The sequence below is a fragment of the Aythya marila genome, assembly GCF_965140915.1.
Source record: "Aythya marila genome assembly, chromosome: 1".
NCBI classification, from domain to species: domain Eukaryota; kingdom Metazoa; phylum Chordata; class Aves; order Anseriformes; family Anatidae; genus Aythya; species Aythya marila.
In genome coordinates, this window is record NC_139042.1 from 86,425,679 (window position 1) to 86,447,213 (window position 21,535).

Here is a 21,535-nt window from a genome sequence, read left to right on the forward strand (position 1 = left end):
TCAACTGACTTTCCTTTCATCTGGAGCATAAAATTTGTTAAACGAACAACACGTAGAAGTTACGTCTGATACCCTGAACAAGGCTTCTGCCCATGTGAAATTAGAACAAGCAAGCTAGGAAATTTTCAGCTAAGGCGAAATTTAACTCTTTGAAAAACATAACTTAAATGAAGTGTTGTGTGGAAAGGCAATACCAAGTGAAGGTATGTACAGATTTGTACTATATCTAATATTAATCACTATTTTCATTAGTTGCTTGATTGATGGGTAGATTTAGTACAATCTCAATGATACCAAACCCAAAAAGCTGCAGGAACTCGAGAAGTCAGGAACACAGTTCAAAGTGGTCTCAGAAAAAAACTAAGAATTCAATTCAATAAGTGCAAAGCATTCAAATAACCTAGCTGAATAAACTGGATGAACACAGAAATGGATTGCAAATGTCTGGACAGATGGTCAAAAGTCTAGAAACAAGGAAAGAAATTAAAACAAACAAAACAAACAGGATTTGTTTAGTCTAGAGAAGATTGAACTAAACTCAGTATCTGCTTTAAAATATATAAAGCTATTGCTGAGAGAAAGAGAATATACGGTTCTCAATTTTCATTGTGGTGACATAATTAGCCTAAATTGCAGCAGGGGATATTAAGGTTGGACAAAAACATCTTTTGAGCTGCAAGGATTGCAAAGCAGTGAAACAAAATTTCTGCAAAGCTACAGAAAAATTCCTGACTTAAAGAGCAGGTTAGACAAAAATTGCTCAGAAATTATTTAAATCTAGCTGATCCTGCCTGAGGCAAAAATCTGGACTATACATCCTTTCAAATCTCCTTCAAGACATAATTATTACACCTATCATTTCTTTATGGAAAAAAAAATACAAAAAGAAAAAAAAAAAAAAAGCATGGAGAGAAACATAGAATGTTATGATAATTCATAGCATCATTTTTCACAGAAGTTCAACTGTTGGTTTGCATAAAAATATGATCAAGTACATTTCCTACAGCTAACACATTTTCAACTTTTAATTACTTGATAGCAATAAGGAAAAATGAGAAAGGGAGAATGAGAAACAGCGCCTGCAGACTGACTGACTATATTAGAAGAATACCACTTACTAAATGATTTTTTGCAGTTTCCCAAATCAAGCAACTTCCTCTGAGCTAAGTTACTGCTGTTGAAATCAGTCCCTCTTTGTCACTGCATTTTCTCATAGTATGGTATTTTCATTGGAATGACAGTGCAAAATAGTTGGGTAGCACTTCATCTTCTCTGTTTTTTCTTCTACTGCAAACTGCCAGCCTCAATTTCTTAGCTAAGATTTACAGAGCTTGCTTTACTTTAGCTGGCATACCAGGTTGCTCAGAGGTTTTAGACAGAATGGTAGTTAGATAAGCATTGTAACATATGGATGCTTAGTATATGGGAAAGATAGGTTGTGTGAGTGTTGGGATACAATTATATATTTAAAAATAGTTCGTATTAACTAATACTAGATAATCCCAATAATTAACCTAGAATTCATATTCCGTGTCTAAAGAATATGACGAGCCTGCAATACGAGTAACACCAACTGAAGAGGGAGATCAGAGATGTTGTGATGGCAGGAGGTGCAAAGCTTCAGTCACACTGTGTTGTGATTCTGACACTGGCATCGTCAGGCATATATGCCTGCCTTACCCATCTGGTAAATGTTGGTAAAAAGCACTCTGAAGAATAAAATTAACACCTCCTATCATATGTTTGGAAAGAGCTAAGATAGCTTTTTGTTAAAGGAAGTCCTGGGCTTATTTAAAGAAATCAGCAAGCATGAAGAGAAAGATGATTTGGTTCAGGCAGGTTATGTGAGTATCTGAAAGATTTTTGCGAAAGTGCCAAAAAAAATAATAGAATTAAGAAACTTGGTAATGTTACATAAAAAGAAAGGTTTTCTCCTTAATATCTATCTAAACGGTGGAAAAACAGAAGAGAGTAGGCACGTGCTCTATTCTTGCAATGGAAATGCATTTAAAACAGATGAACAAAAAGATTTATATTCATAGCAGGTGGTAAGTATCTGGAGCTTGCCGCCACAGGAGGCTGTGAAGACCAGCAGCTTCAGAGACAACCCAGACAACAGGGCTGATAAAAAGATGCTACAAGGCAGTAATGTGTCTCCAGATATCACTAAACCAACAGCTATGGATGCTGAGGGTGGGGCCAAGGCAGTACAAAGGTAATGCCACAACAAGATAGTTCACTCCCCCTGCCTGGCCTGCCCAGTCAACACCACAAGGCACACCGTGCCAGGCAAACTGGAACTCTATTTTGCCCCAGTAAGGTATTTCTTATGTTTCAAGTGTAGTGAGACACAATTTTGGTCCCTTTTAGAAACCTGGTTATTCTGTTATTTGTTGTAGGTCTATAACATGCCAATTCTGTGGATTGAAAGACCTGAAAGATCTCCAGCAAATACAGAGTTATTAAGAGACCTTTTTTTTTTTTTTAATAGTAATGTTGTTCTCAACCAAATTCATGCCAAATTCTATATATAATGTTTCACTCTTTTTCTAAATTATAGGGAAATTTGTAGTGTTATAAATAGATCCTCTTTTAGTAGTAAAAAGGAAAAGGATTTGCTTTGTTACTGTGTTGGCATAATATATTATTTATGTTACTAATCCATATTTTTTCTAGCTGCTGCTAAGAAGACTCTCCAAACACATGACTCTTTATCTAAATCAGGAAAAAAAAAGTACTAAAATTCCTTTCACGTCTGTGTCATATTCCAATTATTCAGTCATCACAATTTTCCATTCAAATGAGAAAGTCTGAACAAGTCGACAAGGTTGAGGCAACACAAACAGTTCAGCTGAGAATCCCAACTGCATCATGAATCCAACTCCTCTAGGGAGTAAAAGGGCATAACTTCTCTGTGCCTAAACAGCTTGCTCCCAAATGGAGCAAGGGGGAAAGCAGAAAGCACATCCTAACTCCCCAAATTGTGTTACTGATGCAGACCTTCTCAGACAGCACAACAGAAATCTGTTCCTCACTGAGGCACTGTGGCTTGGAATATAACAACACAGACCAAAATGACTGAACATATTCATAATGCACAAGACAAACTTTATGTCATGATGTCATAAACCATATTGAAAACAGTAATAAACTTGTAACAAGGAAAAAGAGAAAGAGAAAAAATCGGTAAGTTTTCGTACCCAGCTCTTACTGAAGCTGCATTAAAATTGCCCTTTCATATTTGGTCTCCCTAAATATTAAAAAGTACTCACTAAGTGATGTTTCTTAGAAGCAATAGATGGCTTTCTTCCTGACCAACTCAAATAAAGAGCTCTGTACTGGAAAAGGCATACACATCCGCTTATTAACAGGCTTGTTATTCCTTTTCATTGCTCCTGAACTGTACAAAGAAGCCATTATCACCAAATTACAGTCTAAAAAATGCATGGAAGAAAAACTTGGATGATTTGGATGGAGATAAAACAATACATTATATGCACAATGTATGTTGAGAGTTTTATTAAACAAAGTTGTAAGGAAAGTCACATATCTTTTTCCTCTCTTGGCTGTCACTGTATCTATTTCCTATGCTCCATTACCTCTGCACAAGCCCAGGAGGTGTTTGCACATAATACCATTTCATTCTTGATTGAATTTACACTGAGAGTTCCCCTCATATTATGCATACCTACAATTTGCATTTTATCACCTCTTAAAAAATCTTCTGAGCCCCAAACAATACTTTAGGAAGCATACCTTATAACCACATTTTGAAAAAGGATCTTTTTAATCTATAAAGATGCAAAGACACAAGATTTAAGATCAAGAAATCTTTCTGCATTACTTATTTCCTAAAGGGACATAATTATAATATATTGTGCATGATTGTTGTCCTTTTGAAACTGTGCTCCTAAGCACAGTTGTGAGTAGATTAATGCCAGAACAGGTAACAGTCTCCTCTTTGATGGCCAAATGGTTAAATGGCTTGGAAATCTGAGATAACATGTCTTGCAGCAGCAAGAAACATACAATAATTTTTGCTACAATCGGCACCAATTTTATGCTTAAGAATAGGAATTACAAATAATGTTGTCATTGATCAATGACATACGCCAGGAATTTGTAATGCAGCTTAAATGTGATCAAAATAAGTACAGCACTGTGGGTATTCTGTGGGTTTTTGTTTGCTTGGTTGTTGCTGTTGTTTGTTTGGTTTTGTTTTCTTTCATTTGTTTGTTATTTTTGTTGTTGTTGTTTGGTTTTGTATTAATAGAAGCAACAGTGTCTAAATAATTTGTAAAAACATATGAAGACAGGATCTCTGCCCTGCACAGTTTACAAGCTTTTTTCCTTAAAAACTCGTGGAGTAAATCTGCATATCTGAGAGATCACTCAGATCAGTACACCAGAAAGGATGAAGAAGATAATAAACATATCTGTATTTGGGTGGATAAATTAAATGTATTATTTGTTGTACTTTATAATCTGGATTGGATGGGGTTAGAATGGATGGGATGATCTTTAAGGTCTCTTCCAGCCTAAACCATTCTACGAAAATCTTACTTTTTCAGAAATAATAGGTATGTAAAACAGCAAGATTTCTGAATAAATACATTTTGTTTCTTTATTGTACATTTAATGCACTGTATTACAAAATGAGAGTATGAGATTATTTTTTTTAAATGTGTTTCATATAAAGGTCAGCAACATATGACCTGTCAAAGCAGGTTTTTTTTTCTTTTCTTGTCCTGAAAAATGCTGTACACACACAACCTTGATGTGCATCATATTTATTTCTATTTCTGTCTTGCCTCTTCCATTCCCCTACTGAAATAACTAATCAAAATTCTAAGGTTTTATGAACAATTCAAAATTACTGTGTTTTCTCTGTTTCTCTGTATTAAGATTACATGGCATGATTTGGGTAGCAGGGGGACTGTAATGACGGCTTCTCTGAGCAGAGCTCAGTAGTTGCCCCATGCCAGACCAGATCTGCAGGAACTGCCACCCTTAGTGGAACCCCTGCTGGAGCTCTTTGCTCCTGACGGATGGACCCTGTGGTACAGAGCCATGTGGGAGCAGCTCCTGAAGAGCTGAAGAGTTCCCCAGAACTGCAAGGATAGAAGCGTAAATTTAGCTGGATTTTTCTCATAGAGAACTTTATTTTAAATAATGTTTTGGGGGGAATTATTTTTAAATGACAGAGATGTTAGCATTGAACTATATCAAACTAAGAAAGTGAACTTTAAGTATTACTATATTGAAAAAGTTCTATTTATTAACCTGGATCACTGCCTATGCATGTCCTAGTTTTTCCTCATCAAAACACAGACATGAATGCCTATGTTTTTTGAAAATACGTAGGCCCAATTAAAAAAATTGTTTGAGAAATTTTAATACTCAGATACTAAAAAGTAAAATGTAGTGTTTTAGAAATGACTTTGTGAGGTGGACATTTGGCTTAATTTAAAATTCTGAAAAAAAAAAAAAAGCAGGTATTATTAAACATAATTGAAAGAAATTTGAGAAATTTCTGTGTAGCTATCCCCATCTTTTACCATCTGAGATTACTTCATTATAAAATAAGAACTAAAAAGCGGCTTTAACATATAACCTTTAACTTTCTCAGCATTTATTTCTGCATTATTTCAGGAAATCTCTTCCCAACTAGAACTGTTTTTGTTTTTTTTTTTTTCCTTTCCCCAAACAGAAGATTAGACCACAGGCAGATACAGCATGGTGCTGCTAAGCCACAATATGCAATGGACAGTTCTTACAGGAACAGGAACCCTCTCTACTTAGTGCATCTCTCACTGGAGAAAAAGAGGTTTGGAAAAAGAAGAGAAGAAATACAGAGATGGATTGAAACGAAGTCAGAATATCTCCAAGGAAAAAAAATCAGTAGCAAAATATTAAAACAAAAAGATCATCATTTTCTATTGAATGTTGGGGAAAAGTGCTTGTTTTCACATTATTTTTAACAATCCATTACAATTCTTTTGATGTATGAGGAACTGAAAATGAATTCTGCTGTTCATTCTTTTTTCTTTCGAGATAGTAGTTTAAAAAAAAAAAGTTGCTATTTAGACATTTTTTGTGCTGGAAATGATAATTAGAGTGAAAAAGTCTCATTATGCAATGACAGTAGAAGGAAAGAAAGTTGAAAATTATCTGATTATTAATCATCATAACCTAAATGGCTATTTACCCATCATTCCAAAAAAGCTGAAGAATCATTTATCTTATACATTGTTAAACAGCATCCCTGAAAGTCAGTCCTACAGTAAAGCCTGACCATACTGCTCTTGCACTTCAGAAACAGGCAGAGAGTAAAATATGAAGCCAAAAGAACAATTTACTGTGGGGGAAAAAAAAAAAAAAAAAAAACTTGCAAGAAAAAAATACATGCTTTGTATTCTATACTAAGAGGTCTCCAAAGGCTGTCATGTTATTTTAATTAAGATTTGTGATTTTAAGATTGTCTAATGAAAGAATTTCAAAGGAATTAGGTAATGAGTACCCAAGGAAATTACAAAGTCAGGTGCACAACTTCCTTAGACTCCACTGACAATTCTGGTTTATGTATAAATCATCCTAATGATTAGAGACAATGTAGTTTCATACAAAAATACTCGTAATTAAAATATAAGAATTCTTACCATGAAAAGAATTACTGGAAGATAATTTCATAAAAAATAAAGACAAATATACAAAATGAACCAACATGACTGAATAGATGTTTGAACATGCTAGATTTTCTTTAATCTCAGCTAGACAGCTTAAAAGAATCACATTTGTTAGACATCAATCTCAGAAGACAAGTAATGTTTAATCTCCGCAGACTTTTCTTCACTAGAAAACCTTATCATCTAAAAACTTCTTCAATCTGGGTGAAGGGGGGAGGTAGGAGAGAGAGGAGCAGTGGAAGTGGGGACATGACAGGACACGCTGACACTACATTTGCATAAATTCATCTAGATAGAAAAACATGAGCAACCTTCTATCTTATAAATCTTTCTCCTTCACTGAATTTTAGCCCTTCATTTATATGGATCTTAAAATGCCTATGTCTGAAAGGAGACAAACTAACAGGCTTGCAAACTTTCCCAATTTAAAATTTAACATTTCAATTTCCTGTTCTTCCTATCCCTTACTTTCCACCAACATTTCACCTGTTTTCCCTTAACCACAGCCATAAGACCTGAGAGGCAATTTCAGATATATTTTCCCCAGCTTAAAGAAATGACCTAAGTCTTGGTTGAAACCACTTATAAATATGCAGCTTTTTCCATCCACATACATCGCCACTATTATGATTTAAATGTACAAAACCCCACTTATTCTTTTCCTGCAAACCCTGTTCTCTCTACATTGATCCTATCAACAATACCTGTTGTGGAGTATTATTGCAGATGTACATAGTTCTGGAACAAGCAGTTTATTACAGCTAAGCAGAAGTGCCATTTCTGAGGTTGTAGCATCAGGCCCGACATGGTATGATGTACTTCACAGCCATTTCTCAAATGGGCCAGCTGGCTGTGTTCATTCTCTCTTCATCTTCCACTGCCTCCAAAGCACTCCCTCTTGATTTGCACCAGTGTGCACAAGAGATCCTCTTTAGTAAATTGATACTAAGCTTACTAATTTACTTTGCTCTAAATTAATCCAGGAATATTTACAAGATAGCAATGTCTGAGACAGTTACTTTTATTAAACTGACTCACAGCAGTTAAGCTCTTAGAGTTATCACCTAGTATGTGTAGATATCATTTGATTGTCATGCAAAAAAGCTCCATCTGAAAACACACTACCAGGCAAATAAACAAGTAATTCTTATGGGTTCTGATGTACTGTTATTTCTTTGCAGAACACAACCACTTTGTCAGAGCTGAATCCCACATTTGAATATCATTACAGGAATGTGCCAAATATACTAGTTTTCATCACAGAAATATTATGCCATATGGGCCACATATGAAGAGGTAGAAGGATTTACAAGAACAGTTAAAAATCCTATCAGTGCTGATCACGATGCTCAGTAGGAATTTAAGACACACTGATAAGATGCCACAAAGGAGAAAAGTCCTACTCACATGCTCAAACATATGTCGAAATGTTGGACATTTACACTGAGACCTAGCTCCATACCTTGCCACCTTCAAACTATCTGAATAAATGATTCTGTGGCATACCTAGTAAGGCATCTCTGGAAAGTCACAACAGGCCAAAATCCATCATTCTTCCCCCCAAACGGAGAAATGTTTAATTTCATCCTCTATGATTTTTTTTTTAACCTTCCTTGTTTCTTGGTGCAAAAAATATAACAGATTTTTCTCTGAACAAGAAACAAAAGTGGATCTTTGTGCTTCTTCAAAAACATTTTTTCCAAAATATTAAAACCAGCTTCTACTGTCATTAGAAATAAGTGCTGATCTTATTTTTTTTTTCAGAGAAACGGTGTCAAACTGTTCTGTTAAAACATCAGAAAGAAGACACTTTGAACATGAAAACACAATTTTTCACTTTACTACGAATAATATTGTAACATGATCTTCTTTTCCTTCCTTTCTTTTCCTTCCTTCCTTCTTTCCTTCCTTTCTTCCAAATTAAACTATAACCTGGGGCTATGGTATTCAGGGGTGACAAAGAAGACATGTAGATCAGACAGAAGGAAATCAGGCAGCTTTCCAGTGTTCCAAAGGAGTAACATCATTTGGAATAGAGATCTTTTGGTTCAGATATCCAGGGCTAACGAATGGTAGGATCTGGTTGTTGCACAGTACTGCTTGGTTTGCAGAGTTATGTAATGAATCTCACTCAGAGCATTCAGAGTCACTGTGTTGCCCATGGCATATGCTAGCTCCTTCCAATTTTCCAGTAGGAATCTGCCCCACCACAAAGACAGGAATGAGTTGGACCAAGAGTAGGTATCCGTATCTGAGCTTGTTACCCAATATGTATTGCGAGAAGCAAGCCATTTCAGGAAGCAAATCACCTCACCTGCTTTAGATGCCCACTTCTGAACCAGAACCATGGGCTAAAACACAGGTATGCCTGTTTCTTTCTATTGACTTTGGAGATGAGTTTGGTCAAGCTTTTAATCGAATTAGAATACTTGAATTTTAGGCAGTTAAGGTCTAATCAATGATAAATCAGAGAAGCGTGTATATATAGCTATAAAAACCTCAGATGGAATATTTTTTTTTTTTTTTCTCCTCAACTCATTCTGCTTATGTAGGAAACATCTAGAAATCAGTTACAACTATTTCAATGATTTTGACCATTCTACTGTAGTATTTTGGTATGACTTGGTGTGTTTTGTTGTATGGTTCTTTGTTTACTTGTTTTCATTATTTTTATTAAGTTGTATTCTTTTTCTCTTGTTAATCACTTTCCACATTCCTGTTATCAGCAAACAAGGCAGATCTGTGAAATGCTGAACAATTACAACTCTCAATTCTCTTGCTTTCCAGCATCTTTCTAGTATTGTTTTTATTACCTAATTTCTGCTTCAATGGATTTTTTAAAAGGAAATCTACCCAAGGTTAGCATTGCACTGTACTATTGTGGATCAAAGGGCATTTATGATTGATTCATATTATGATTGTTTGACTCATGATTGATTTTTAAGAATTGACATCATCAAAAAGCTTAATATCTGTAGTCGTTAGCAAATCAACAATGAAAATTTAGGATAGTTACACTCTGCTCTTGCCTAGCTAACTAGGGGTCAGTCCCCTCCCAGCTCCTGCTGCACCCCCAGCCTGCCCACTGTCAGGACAGAACAAGAAGCTGAAAAGCCCTTGGCTTAGCGTAAGCACTGCTCTGCAACAATTAAAACATCAGCATGTTATCAGCACTCTTCTCATCCTAATCCGAAACATAGCACCCTACCAGCTACTGGGAAGAAAATTAACTCTGTCCTAACTGAAACCAGGACAAGCATACAAAAATGAATGGCAAATATTAAATATTTTTTCTTGTCACCCTGAATGGTCCTCCTTCCTTTTAATGACTATTTCTGGTTGGAGGTTTTACAATAATCCCTCAAGAAAAGAAAATTGACAAGAATTATCTTTTCTTAAGCTGTACTTTTGTAAGCAGCACATAACTGTAGCAACTGAGTCTGTTTATGTGTATGTAGCTATCAGCAAAACTTTTCTTAAGCAAATAGAGTAGATAGTTGCAATATTTGATCTTTATGAACCTCAGTATGAATGCTATTCAGCTGGAAGATTTGACAAGTCCAGAAACATGAAAAAGAAAGTTGGGAGCTCAGTGGACTAAACCACTATGGATGAAACTCACATTTGGCTGCACAAAATCTTTCATATAAGCAGAAAACACATGAACCATGTGGGTGCCGTGGCGATAAGCTAAGTCGATCTTTTAGCTCAATATGAGCAATGGTCCAAAAAAGCAGAAGAATACAGTTCTATGAATTGATTTGTTACCTTGCTTATTGTATCAGCTAGCTACAGAGAGATGACACATTTGAGTAAGCTGAAATAGCCTACTACAGAATATACTACAGAAATATTTTTTGTTGTTGTTGTTGTTTTAATTAAGTTCTTCAGAACTCAATTGTTTAAGTGCTGATTTCTTTGGTTTAATTCAGAAAGATGCTTTAAAGTATTTCTTTAGGAAAATGTAGTCATTTTGCTTTTAATGGAAATATTTTCATATTTCAAACTCACTCTTTATTCAACCGTTTTCTTGGATTTCATTGCAGTGCATAGTAACCTGCAAAACTAATATTGTTTATTTACATTGTAAATTTGTTGTTTGCAGATAGGAGCACTTGAGAGTTTATTTTTGCAGTAGTGAAGGAAGATTTGTTTTTCTATCAAACAAAACAAAAGCAAACACAATCATTGCCCCTATGGACTTATTAAAAAAAAAAAAAAAAAAAAAAAAAAAGAAAAGAAAAAAGAAAAAAGTAATCTAGCATTTCTCCAACATATTGTTAACCATTAACAAAGGAAATTAACTGTCAGAGGTGTTAAGCAAGATCAGTCTTTTTGTCCTCGTCTTCTACTTGCCAAAATTCAGTTTAGTATAAACAAAAGCAGATTCTATTGTAAAATAGATGGGCCAAAGGGGATTCTAGGCAACTGAAAACAGACCAGCCATGTTCCAAAAAGGTGAGGAAGAATGTGAGGCAATGGTGTGATGAGCAGGTAAATTCAGAGCATGGTGTCCCTTTCTCCTCAGTCCCCAAAAATATCAACTTCCCAGGACGTGAAATGTCTCATTACTTCTCTCCCTCTGCAGAACCATAGTTTATTCATCTTAGAACTTGTGATAACATATGCCAAGTGTAAACCAAATGAAGAAATAAATGTGTATAGCAGTTAGGGAATGGAGATTGGTATTCAAGACCCCTGTGTCCCTGAAAACAATGATGCCTTTGCTCCTTTTAGCATGTTTTTATAAATTTTACCTTAAGCAGCTCTACATAACATAAAACTTAAATATTTCACGGGAGCCTTAGTAGGTTAGATACCTGTCTCCTGCTGACATTCCATTGTGCACTGGCTTTCTGCATGCAGTGGTTCTGATTACTTCACATGAACGTTATGAAACAGTATAACCAGTAAATCACCAGAAAGCTCTCCATGAGAGCTTCTCTAAGTGCAAAAATTATTATAGCATTCCATGGGGAAAAGAGCATAAGGAATTCCAAGAATTTAGTTTACTGGAATAGAAGCTAAGTCAATAGAAACTCGCTATTTGACATATCCCACAGCTTAAAGAACTAGTGTGTTGTATTTTTTTTGAAACAATCCCTCCATGAAAAAGGATGATAATGACACTGCTGGCTGCTCTGCCTCAAGAGGGAATTGTCCATCTGCTAGCAAATCCCTGAATCTATATTATTATTAAGCAGTGTTTATAGAAGTAGCAGAGCACCCTTGGCACATGAATAAACCAATAGGGCACATTTTGAGACAGTAGACTTTTTTAGTTAAGATTCTGGGATCGTTTTCTTTTCCTACATAAAAGAACTGTGTTTCAAGATGAGCTTTATTAGGAAGCTCTGCTGGGAGTTGATGTTTTTATTTTCTTACAGAGGAAAACTTATTTCTCTGAGAAGAGCTCCATCTCCTCACACATAAAATAAGCAAATATACAATTGGTCCCTCTAGTTTTAATTTGCATTTTATGATTACAACTAGATTAGAATTTTATACATTGCATGATTATTTAGAAACAAGCTGCTTTTATACTTCTCACAATTTCCTAATAAAAACAAAATCACACACAGCTCTTTTTTGTTATATTTGCTAATAATATATATTACTATGAATAGAAAATATAGCCCCTTAACACTAGTGTAACTGTCAGATACAGATCCTCACTAGTATTTATAATTAAATAATTTGTTAAAAATGTACAAGGACTACTTCAGTCCTTAGAGGGCTGAAAATGAGGTGGGAAGGGTGCAAAGGTATCATAAAGCCATGTTTCCCTTCCTTTAAAACGTGCTTGACTGATGGGATATACAGTACAGAACCTTGCTCTTTACAAATTGCATTCATATATAATCACAGAATAATTTAGGCTAGAAGGAATCTTCAGAGATCATCTTGCCCTACCTACTTACTGTTCAAATGGGGCCAAATTCAGAGCCACTTCAGGTTACATGGGGCACTGTCCAGTGTTGAACATCTCCAAGGATGGAGAACCCACAACCTCTCTGAACAGCCTGTTCCAGCATTTCAGTTTCTTCATTGTGAACATATTTTCTCCTAATATCTCATCAGAATCCCCTTTGCTGCTGCATGTGATGGACTTGATGATCCTTGTGGGTCCATTCCAACTTGGGATGTTCTATGATTCTTTGTGTCTATCTCCTCTCAACCTTTTGCTGTGCACATTTGAGTAAAGCCTGGCTCTGCTTCCTGTGCATCCTCCCATCCAGTGGCTATGGGCAGCAATTAGGTCCCCCCAAGCTCTCTCTTTCTAGGCTAGACAAGCCAGGTACCATCAGCCCCTCCTCATGTACCAAGTACTTCAACCTCTGCTCACCCTGCTGGCCCTGCACTGGACTCCCCCAATATCTTTCTTGTATACAGCAAAGCTTTATTGGGCCCAGCACCCCAAGTATAGTCTCACAGATGTTGACTACAGGGAATTATCACTTTCTTCAATGTGCTGCCTAGGGTCTTGTTAAATGCAGCCCATCATATACTTAAACTTTCTTGCAGACCGGGCATGCACGCTACTGATGAAGATTTAAGCGGTTTTTATACATTCATGCCTTCTTGTATATTAGGGTCTAGTGTGATGATGAGTCTCTGAGTTGCACATATTACCAGAATGCAAACATACATAGTAAAAAAATGATTTAGATAAAAGAGCAAGAGAAGTGAAGTCCAGTTTTGGTGGAATAGGTCGTTTATAAGATAGGCCAGACTAAGGAACACAGAAAAATATATTTGCTACTGAAAAATGCAACCCCAGTGAAAAGCTTGTATTTCTAATACTCAGCATATAAGTGTAACTGTAAATGGGTTCCTACACTCTTGTCCTTTCCCTTCGTAAACTAAGAAGATGCCAGCTGAACTAATCATGATAATTTATCTTTTCCTGGAAGCTTATTTGGCGGGAATTGGGGAAAAAAATCAATTTATTTCACAATAAGTCGATAAAAGTAATCACAGGAAAGTTATCTTTAGGCACAATGGTAGTATTCAGTACTTTTTGTTTGAGTGATTTACAGCCTGACTGAAAACTATTTGAAAAATGATGAAAGCAACTCTTACTTCAATGAGTTTAGAATCAGACCCTTAGAAGTAACATTTTATGCGTGTTCTAGTGATTAACATTATTGAAAAATAAGGATATGGCTGTTAATTGCTCTCCAAAACACAGTGTTTAGGCAGCTTTATTTTTTATTGTTGCAGAAAACAAATATACTCTCTAACATACCATAATGAGCTGGTCAACCTGTTTTAAAATATCACCTGGCTTTATGTGCTACAAAGTATTAAAAAAGAGTCTCCTGACACATACTTTGCATACCTTGAGGTCCAATTTTCAGACTAATAGAAGGTATTTTTTTCATTTTTCCCCCTTTTGTTTCCCTTTAAAGACTCAGATTTCCAGGCCCTCTATAGCATCCTGCTTCATGATCTACCCTTTAAGAATAAGCATAAAAGGCTGATAGACATACTTTTTTTTTTTCATCTTTAATCTGTAAAGAAGCTAAAATCTTTCAGCATACAAACTTTGTAATTCCAACTTTTTAGTGTATTTAGGACTCTATTCAGTAATTAGTATTTTATTCACTTAAAATACTGAAACCAGCCTTCCAGTACTTCTCATAAATTAGAATTTTCAATTTAAAAAGTCTAGCAGCATGACATTCTAAAATAAGAATTGTGCTAGATTTCCCATGTTAAACTGAACAACACTCTGAAAATATGCATAAAATTATGATGGTAGTCTCCTGAATGAAAAAAAATATATATTATAAGGTGAAATTCATAGATATAATGATGGCTTTCCACACCATTGAAGTCATAAAGTCATCTGTATGGTTCTGCTAGCAGAGGAGATGCACAAAAATACCAGTGAACATGCTGCAGAATCAGTTTTGGCTCTAGCCCTGCTTTGGGATCTAATGGATCCTGATCTACCAGTATCTCAGGGAATGGCTGCAACTTTGTGTTTATATGGATAGAGAAGAACATAGAGAATGTGAAGCTTCAAAAACAACCACTAGAGCAGCATGATAGCATGGAGGGAGGGATGGTTGAAATGTGCTTCTGAAGTTTGATTCTGGAAGTATGAATATCATCTCCCATCTTCCTGGCACCATACTTGGATTCTAGACAAGTGAACTCCCTTTAAACACGTGATAGAGTCATAGAATCATTAAGGTTGAAAAAGACCTTCAAGATCATCTGGTCCAACCATCACCCTACCACCAGTACTACCCACTAAACTATGTCCATAAACACAATGTCCAATCGTCAGAACAGTAAAATGGAAAACATGCAGATCCAGGTGTAAAATCTCCTATGATGTTTTTAAACAGTACATTATCTGTGTGCGGGTCTTTTCATGCATATGTCACTAGTATGAAACTTCTTCATATCTATGCAGAACTTGAAGTACACTGTCCAAAAAGTTAAGGACTTCTCCTTATCTGTAGCTTTCACTTCTCATATGAACTGTATGGACAGACACAAGTATCTGTGGCTGTATCTAAAAGTTTTCATTCAACATGAGTCTACTTAGAGTGCACTGATTTACAATCTGCAATATAGAACTAAAATTTTTGATTTGGCAATTACAGTGGCTTCTGTAAAAGCAGGATATAAATTTAGAAATCTGCATTTTTATTTAGACAAAAGCTTAGATTGGAAAACAGTTTGGACAGAAAATTTACCATTCATCTGATCTATCAGAACATTAATTGTAAGGTTCCATACTAAGATGTTTGTATAACCACAAAGTTGTTTACTAAGATGCATGGTATGTAACCATGGGAAAGGATAGGTAAAAAAATCCTCAAACCTAGGAATGTCACTCAAGCTACTCTTTTATCTGAAGTCTGTTTATAAGCACAGCTTATAAACCAATATTATCTACCATTAACAGTTCTTTCAACTGTACAGGATCCTCAGCTATTGAAAAATCAATTCAGTAATTAATAGTGAAAATAATCCCTTCATTCAAATTTTGTTTATTCCTTTAATAGACAGAAGATCAAAACTATTTTTTGAGTATTGACAAATTAATTGAGTAGAAATAAATTACCCAAACTTTTTTGGATGACTAAGACCACACAAATCATTACCTAAAAGTATATTTTCCTCTTCTTTGCTTAAAAGTCTTAGTACCTAGCTTGGCTATGGGTCCCATTCTACATACATACTTTCTTCAGATGAATCCACTCTGCCACCCTTGGAAGTGTAGACTCAATCTCTGCTCTTAGAAGCAAAAGCTGTAGTCAAATTCATTAGTAATGTTACTTACTATTATAATACTTTGTACTACATAATAGATTTTCATCTGGTACAGCCCAAACCCATGTTTTCAATAACGTATGTTACAAAGTTTACATGGACAGCATGCAAAATCTATGGAGAGAATTCAAAATTTAAAGAGATTTTTGTTTGTTTGTTTGTTGTTTTTCTTTTAACAGAATTGTTAACTATCTTCACACTTTGCACAGCTTTCATGGTTTACTGCTTTCAGTAAAAATCTAACTATTCCAACTAGAAGCTTTTTTCAAAACATAATGATGCCAAAGCACAGTTTCTGGATAGGGGCCTTCTGTCATCCTAAATAAGGAAAGGTTTCTATTTTTCAGTAATACAGGAAAAGATAGTTTATCATCCTGTTCTCTGTCTACAATGTTCTCTTTTATGAAGAACCCCTACCTGACCATCGAATATAAAACAACTTGATTGTTTTGAAATAAGGACAATGAAATGAAGCAGCTTAATTCTAAATTCTAAACTTAATTCAGTTCTTCAGCTACTTATATCTTGGAATATTATATATTCTCATTATTTCTTCCTGGACTTTACTTATAGATGAAGGCTATCTAAAGAAAAATTATATATGAGCCTCTTGTCAGCCTGCCTTATATCTATTTCTTTGTCATGAAAACATGACACTGATGCTATTATAAAATTTCCTAACTACACACTTTTTAGTGTCTTTTACTTTAATTACACATAATGTAGTGATATATACAATCATAGATGGAAAGTAAAACATGTAATGCGTTTTCATGAAATTTTCATTTCATACCACTCATTTGACAGAACGATTAACTAGAGATGTTTAAAATGAATACTCATTATACCACTCATTTAGTATGCTATTTTACTACATAGCATGTGCACTGCTTAGCAGAATTTAAGTTGTACTGTTCCTTACATTAAGAGAATGCTGCCACTAAAGCATTTTTTTTTCTTAAAACAGTTGTATTTTTTTGTTTTGTTTTGTTCTGTAATTAACCTTTGTGCATGTTACTGTATTATCATAACCATTCACACAGAAGTAGCAATTCACTGTGATCACTTCCAAAGAAAGTTCAAGTGGGGGCTAATGATGTCTTCAATTTTTATGGAGGAAAAATATGACAGAGTTAGTGGCTGTGTTTTTGTGACACAATCAGAATGAAATGAACCTAACCAAAATGCCCTCAGAGCCTTAGCTTCAATAACATTACATGCTGCTGTGAAAGAAAGGACAACTTAAGGTCACTAATTTTTACCTGGATGATTTGCAAAATGTCATGTTACATACCTTGGTAGGATATGGGATTTCTTTGTTTTTAAAATGTTTGCTTTGGCATTTCAATTTCTTAGTATAAATGCAATTCTTTGTTTTGAAAGAAATATGAAATGGAAACAAAACCCCAAAACAGTAAGAGGTTGGTAGCATGCCAACAGGGTTAACACTTTGAAGTGTTCTAAATTCTGTGTGAACAACTTGACATGCATTATAATAAAACAGTTTCAGGAAGCATATCTTTATAATAATCAATTTTTATAAGGGTGGTGGTCAGCTGTGTTAAGATGATACTCTACACCTAACGTTAAAAACCTGAAGCACAAAATAAATCAAATTGTCAAGATACTAAAACAGAATTCCTATTAAAGCTTACAGAGCTCCCTATGGAGGTGCTGCAAGCTATCCATACCACAGCGTAATACTGTGACTTTCAAAGACTTTAAAATCACAAACATAGGAGAAGTATGACTATGATCATTACAGAATACACAGATTTTGGAAGAGAAGCACTATTTTTGGATTTCCAGTTGAGATCATCTTTGGCTTGACTTTTCAGAATAGCCTAGTATCCACAAGTCCAACTTTGTCAGTTCACACATTGCTGCAGATACTACACATCATAAAGGCAGCGTTTTTGTTTGTTTGTTTGTTTGTTTGTTTGTTTTTTTGAGAAGCCTAAAATGAAACTCTTTGTTAATCTCACCAAATAATCCAGTAAGAAGATTTAGCTACATAATCAAAGCTTCATGATATTCTTTTCCATCTATTAAGTGGTGCCTTCTCCTGATGATCATTAAAGAAATGGGAGCCAGTTAACAGTCTATATTTAGACATTGATTCTTCCATCTCATCAGAGAATATATTAAATGTCACATTCTGTTGCACAGCCAATTAGAGAGGTAAGCACATCCAAAAAATATATATATATTCCTGCTGGTTTTGTTACCAGCACAGCACGGGATGGAAAAAAAGGCAGTATCCAGCCAGGAAAAGTAGTGAGAGGAAGACTATAACAGTGCTGACTTAACCAGCTTTTTTTGCCTTGAGTTAAGAAGATGAAAATAAACCAGTTCAATTTAAAGCATGTATAACCTTAATGGCAATTCTGGTTCTCAACAGTTAGTAGTATGAACTCATGTTTAACTGAAAGAGATCTACAGAAGGAAAGAAGCTGAAATTTTGCCTGCCAGCACAATGAGGCACAAGTAAGAAAACCATATAATTTTGAACACCAGTATATGACAATTTTTCAAAAAATTCTAAAAAAAAATAATAAATAAAAACCACCACCACCACCACCAACAACAACAACAAAAAAACATAAAAAATAAACACCTTTTCTTTAGCAGTCAACATTTTCATGTGACTTAACAGCTATTTTAATCTAGTGGCCGGTGTAGATGTATCAACTACCACTTATTATAAAAATATGCCCATGACTTTTAAAATGTTTTAATTTTAAATTTATATAACATTATGTAATTCTACACAGCAAATATTAACAGCCACTTCAAACATTAAACAAGATGAAACAAGCCTCTTACTAACAAAGAAAGTAAAGCAAACAAAAAGTCTCAAAAATAAGTTTAAAACCACAGACAAAAAAGAAATTCAAGAAAACAAACAGAACTAATCCTACTAGACATCTGTGTATTTTAATATACACCTTCTTATAAAACTGCTTAGTAAAGCAAAATTTGTCCACTGTTTCTCCTTCTGTTTTTACTTCAACCAAAGAGAAAGAATGTCAATATCTTCCTTAAAATAAATTAATCTTTCTATTAGGAGGAGGAAGAAGTAGAAGAGTGATTTATAATAGAGAGTCCCAAATTCAGTTTAGAACTGAACCAAATAGAAATTTAACACAGAAAAGTTTTGCACAGGCAAGCCAAATGTTTTATATTGAGCAATGCTAAATCTAGAGGGCAGGTAATTACTTTCAACTGTATAATAACAAATTAATTTTATTGCTATTGAGTAGCTAAAGTTAGTCTTTTTTTTTTTCGTCCTTGCACATGCATTTCCATATTTTTCTGTGTTTTCAAAGATAAGTAACACTGATGCAGTTTTGCTGACAAAACATTTGCATTAATAAGCTATTCTTTTTCGTTAGAATACCGAGGAGCTTTTCATAACCCAACAGCAACAGGATAGAAGCCTCTCAGAAATTCATTACAGAAACAACACAAGAAAAGGTATGAAACAGGGTATCTTTTCTCCTGGCAATCTGGAGTTTAATATGTCACGCCTTTTTTCTCCTGAGGTTTATATTTCAACCATTGGCATATATCACCATCTTACTACACCATCAGCACAAGCAATCGGAAGCTAAATATTTTTCCTTGAGTACCATAGAAAATATTAAACACCTTTTTTTTTTTTTTTTTTTTTCCCCCCACTTAATTATCTTACTATTTTAACCAGTAAATATGTTTATGGGATAAAGTAGCTTAAGCAACCACTACATGTATTGCAGTCTATCATCTTTCCTGTGTTCCCTGCCGAAATGATTTAACTCAGAATAAAGATCATGAGGCTTTCAACTTGAAAAATCAGTGTTTCTCATACCTTTTGTTTGATGATCATGTCGTTGATATCATCAAGATCACCTACTGTCACTCTCTGAGATTTTATCTCTCGGTCCAGTCGAGAAAGCCAGTCAGTGAGTTCTGCCCATGCCTTATTGAAGTCAGCCAAGGCTGGAATCTCCAAAAGCACAGAAGATGGCATTTCTGGTTTGAAGGTGGTGGTTTCCTTGGTTACCCTGGTTTGTGTATCCACAGCAACAGTTTGACCAGAAGTTACTGAAAGAAGAAAAAATAAATACTAAAATTACTGAATGAACAAACTATGAAAAATGTTTATTTCAGAAACATAGTTCATGCAATAGAAAGAGCTATACAAAAATAAGCTCTTTGTTTTTATATTATGTCTAATAGAAATATGAAAATTAAAGCTAAAAAGAATATATGAATTCATTTTTCTGTAGTACTCCTATTATAATATGTGTTTAACATTCAACACTTCAACACTCTCAGCATATTCAGATTACATCCTGGGCCCTGGTAACACAAGAAGAGACATCTCAATATAAAAAGAACACTCACTCAAGGTCAGTGAATTATCACTGCACGAGTCATCTTCCAAAATCTAGTAGCATGGTTGGATCTGTCTTGAGGTTAAAGGCTGATTGAAAATGTGTAGGCTATAGAACCTAGTTTATCACAGTATGACCATATATCTAGAAACACATTTCTTCCATGGTCTCTAGCCATGGTGTAACTGTAAATTTGTCTCTTTCTGTTACCAGCAGGTATTTCCCATAGGCTCTGTGACTGATATGGATGCTTTCACAAGAAGTTTAACCTTGGACAGTTTCATCTTTTTTTCTTCACAACTTAATATTATTATGTGCTATTATGTAGAAATTAGTGGAATTTTTTCATACTGTTCAAAGAAAATTGACATATCTTGTCTTTTATGCCCTTTCTTGACCTAACAGCTGGTTGTTAAAGAATCAGTTCATTATTCAGTGCTTGGATTGGGCAGTTTCTCTGCAGTCAACAATGATGAGAGTTGACACAGAGAGCTACTATTGCAGAGAGCACCATGCAACAGACTGATTTCTACTTCTCAGTTATGTCATTTACAAATAGTTGGCTATAAGATATCAGACTTTTCTTCCCTCCTGTTACCCATACAACAGCAATTCATTATGCATATTATGGCACAAGAGGCTACCATGATGTATTTTGGTTATTTTTTTCCCATTCTTTAAAGAAGTCTAGTTCACAAAGAACAGTAATAAAATAGATAAATCACTAGAACACGTGCAGTTGCTGCAATGAGGTGAACAGAAGTGAAGCGAGTCTAAAGTGAAGTTAGAAACTTCCAAGTGAACAGTTCTTGAAAATGAAATATAAATTTCTGAAGGACCAAAGACATTCATCTGTATTTGTTTCCAGTCTCTTTACAGTGCAGAGATAACCAGTTTCCGGCAAGCTTTCTGTAGGGTAGGTTGTCTTTAAGTAAAAAACAGCGAACATGCAGAGTAAGTTGCGTTTTGTTTGTTTGCCTTTTTTTTTTTTTTCCTATGAGTCTGAAATTTTTCCTTATTTGCATTTATGCCATTCACAAAGTAGGTCTGAAGTCCAAAAATGCAAGTAGCAGGTGAAGGTTCAACAGTTTAGCCGTAAAACCATGTAAAAGAGTAAATCAGTAACTTTAACCAATCTTGCCAAGAAATTTAGCAACTCTTTTTCACTAAAGAGGA

General features: G+C 34.9%; 1 protein-coding gene across 10 annotated transcripts in view; it reads right to left on the minus strand.

Moving 5' to 3' along the window:
* DMD (dystrophin) overlaps positions 1 to 21,535 on the minus strand; it is a 1,245,415-nt gene that overhangs the window by 329,507 nt on the left and 894,373 nt on the right. For all 10 annotated transcript variants that reach the window (XM_082770266.1, XM_082770264.1, XM_082770258.1 and 7 more), the window contains one exon: positions 19,831 to 20,066. In XM_082770266.1, the coding sequence (XP_082626392.1) occupies positions 19,831 to 20,066 (236 nt within the window). The remainder of the gene's footprint in view (positions 1 to 19,830; positions 20,067 to 21,535) is intronic.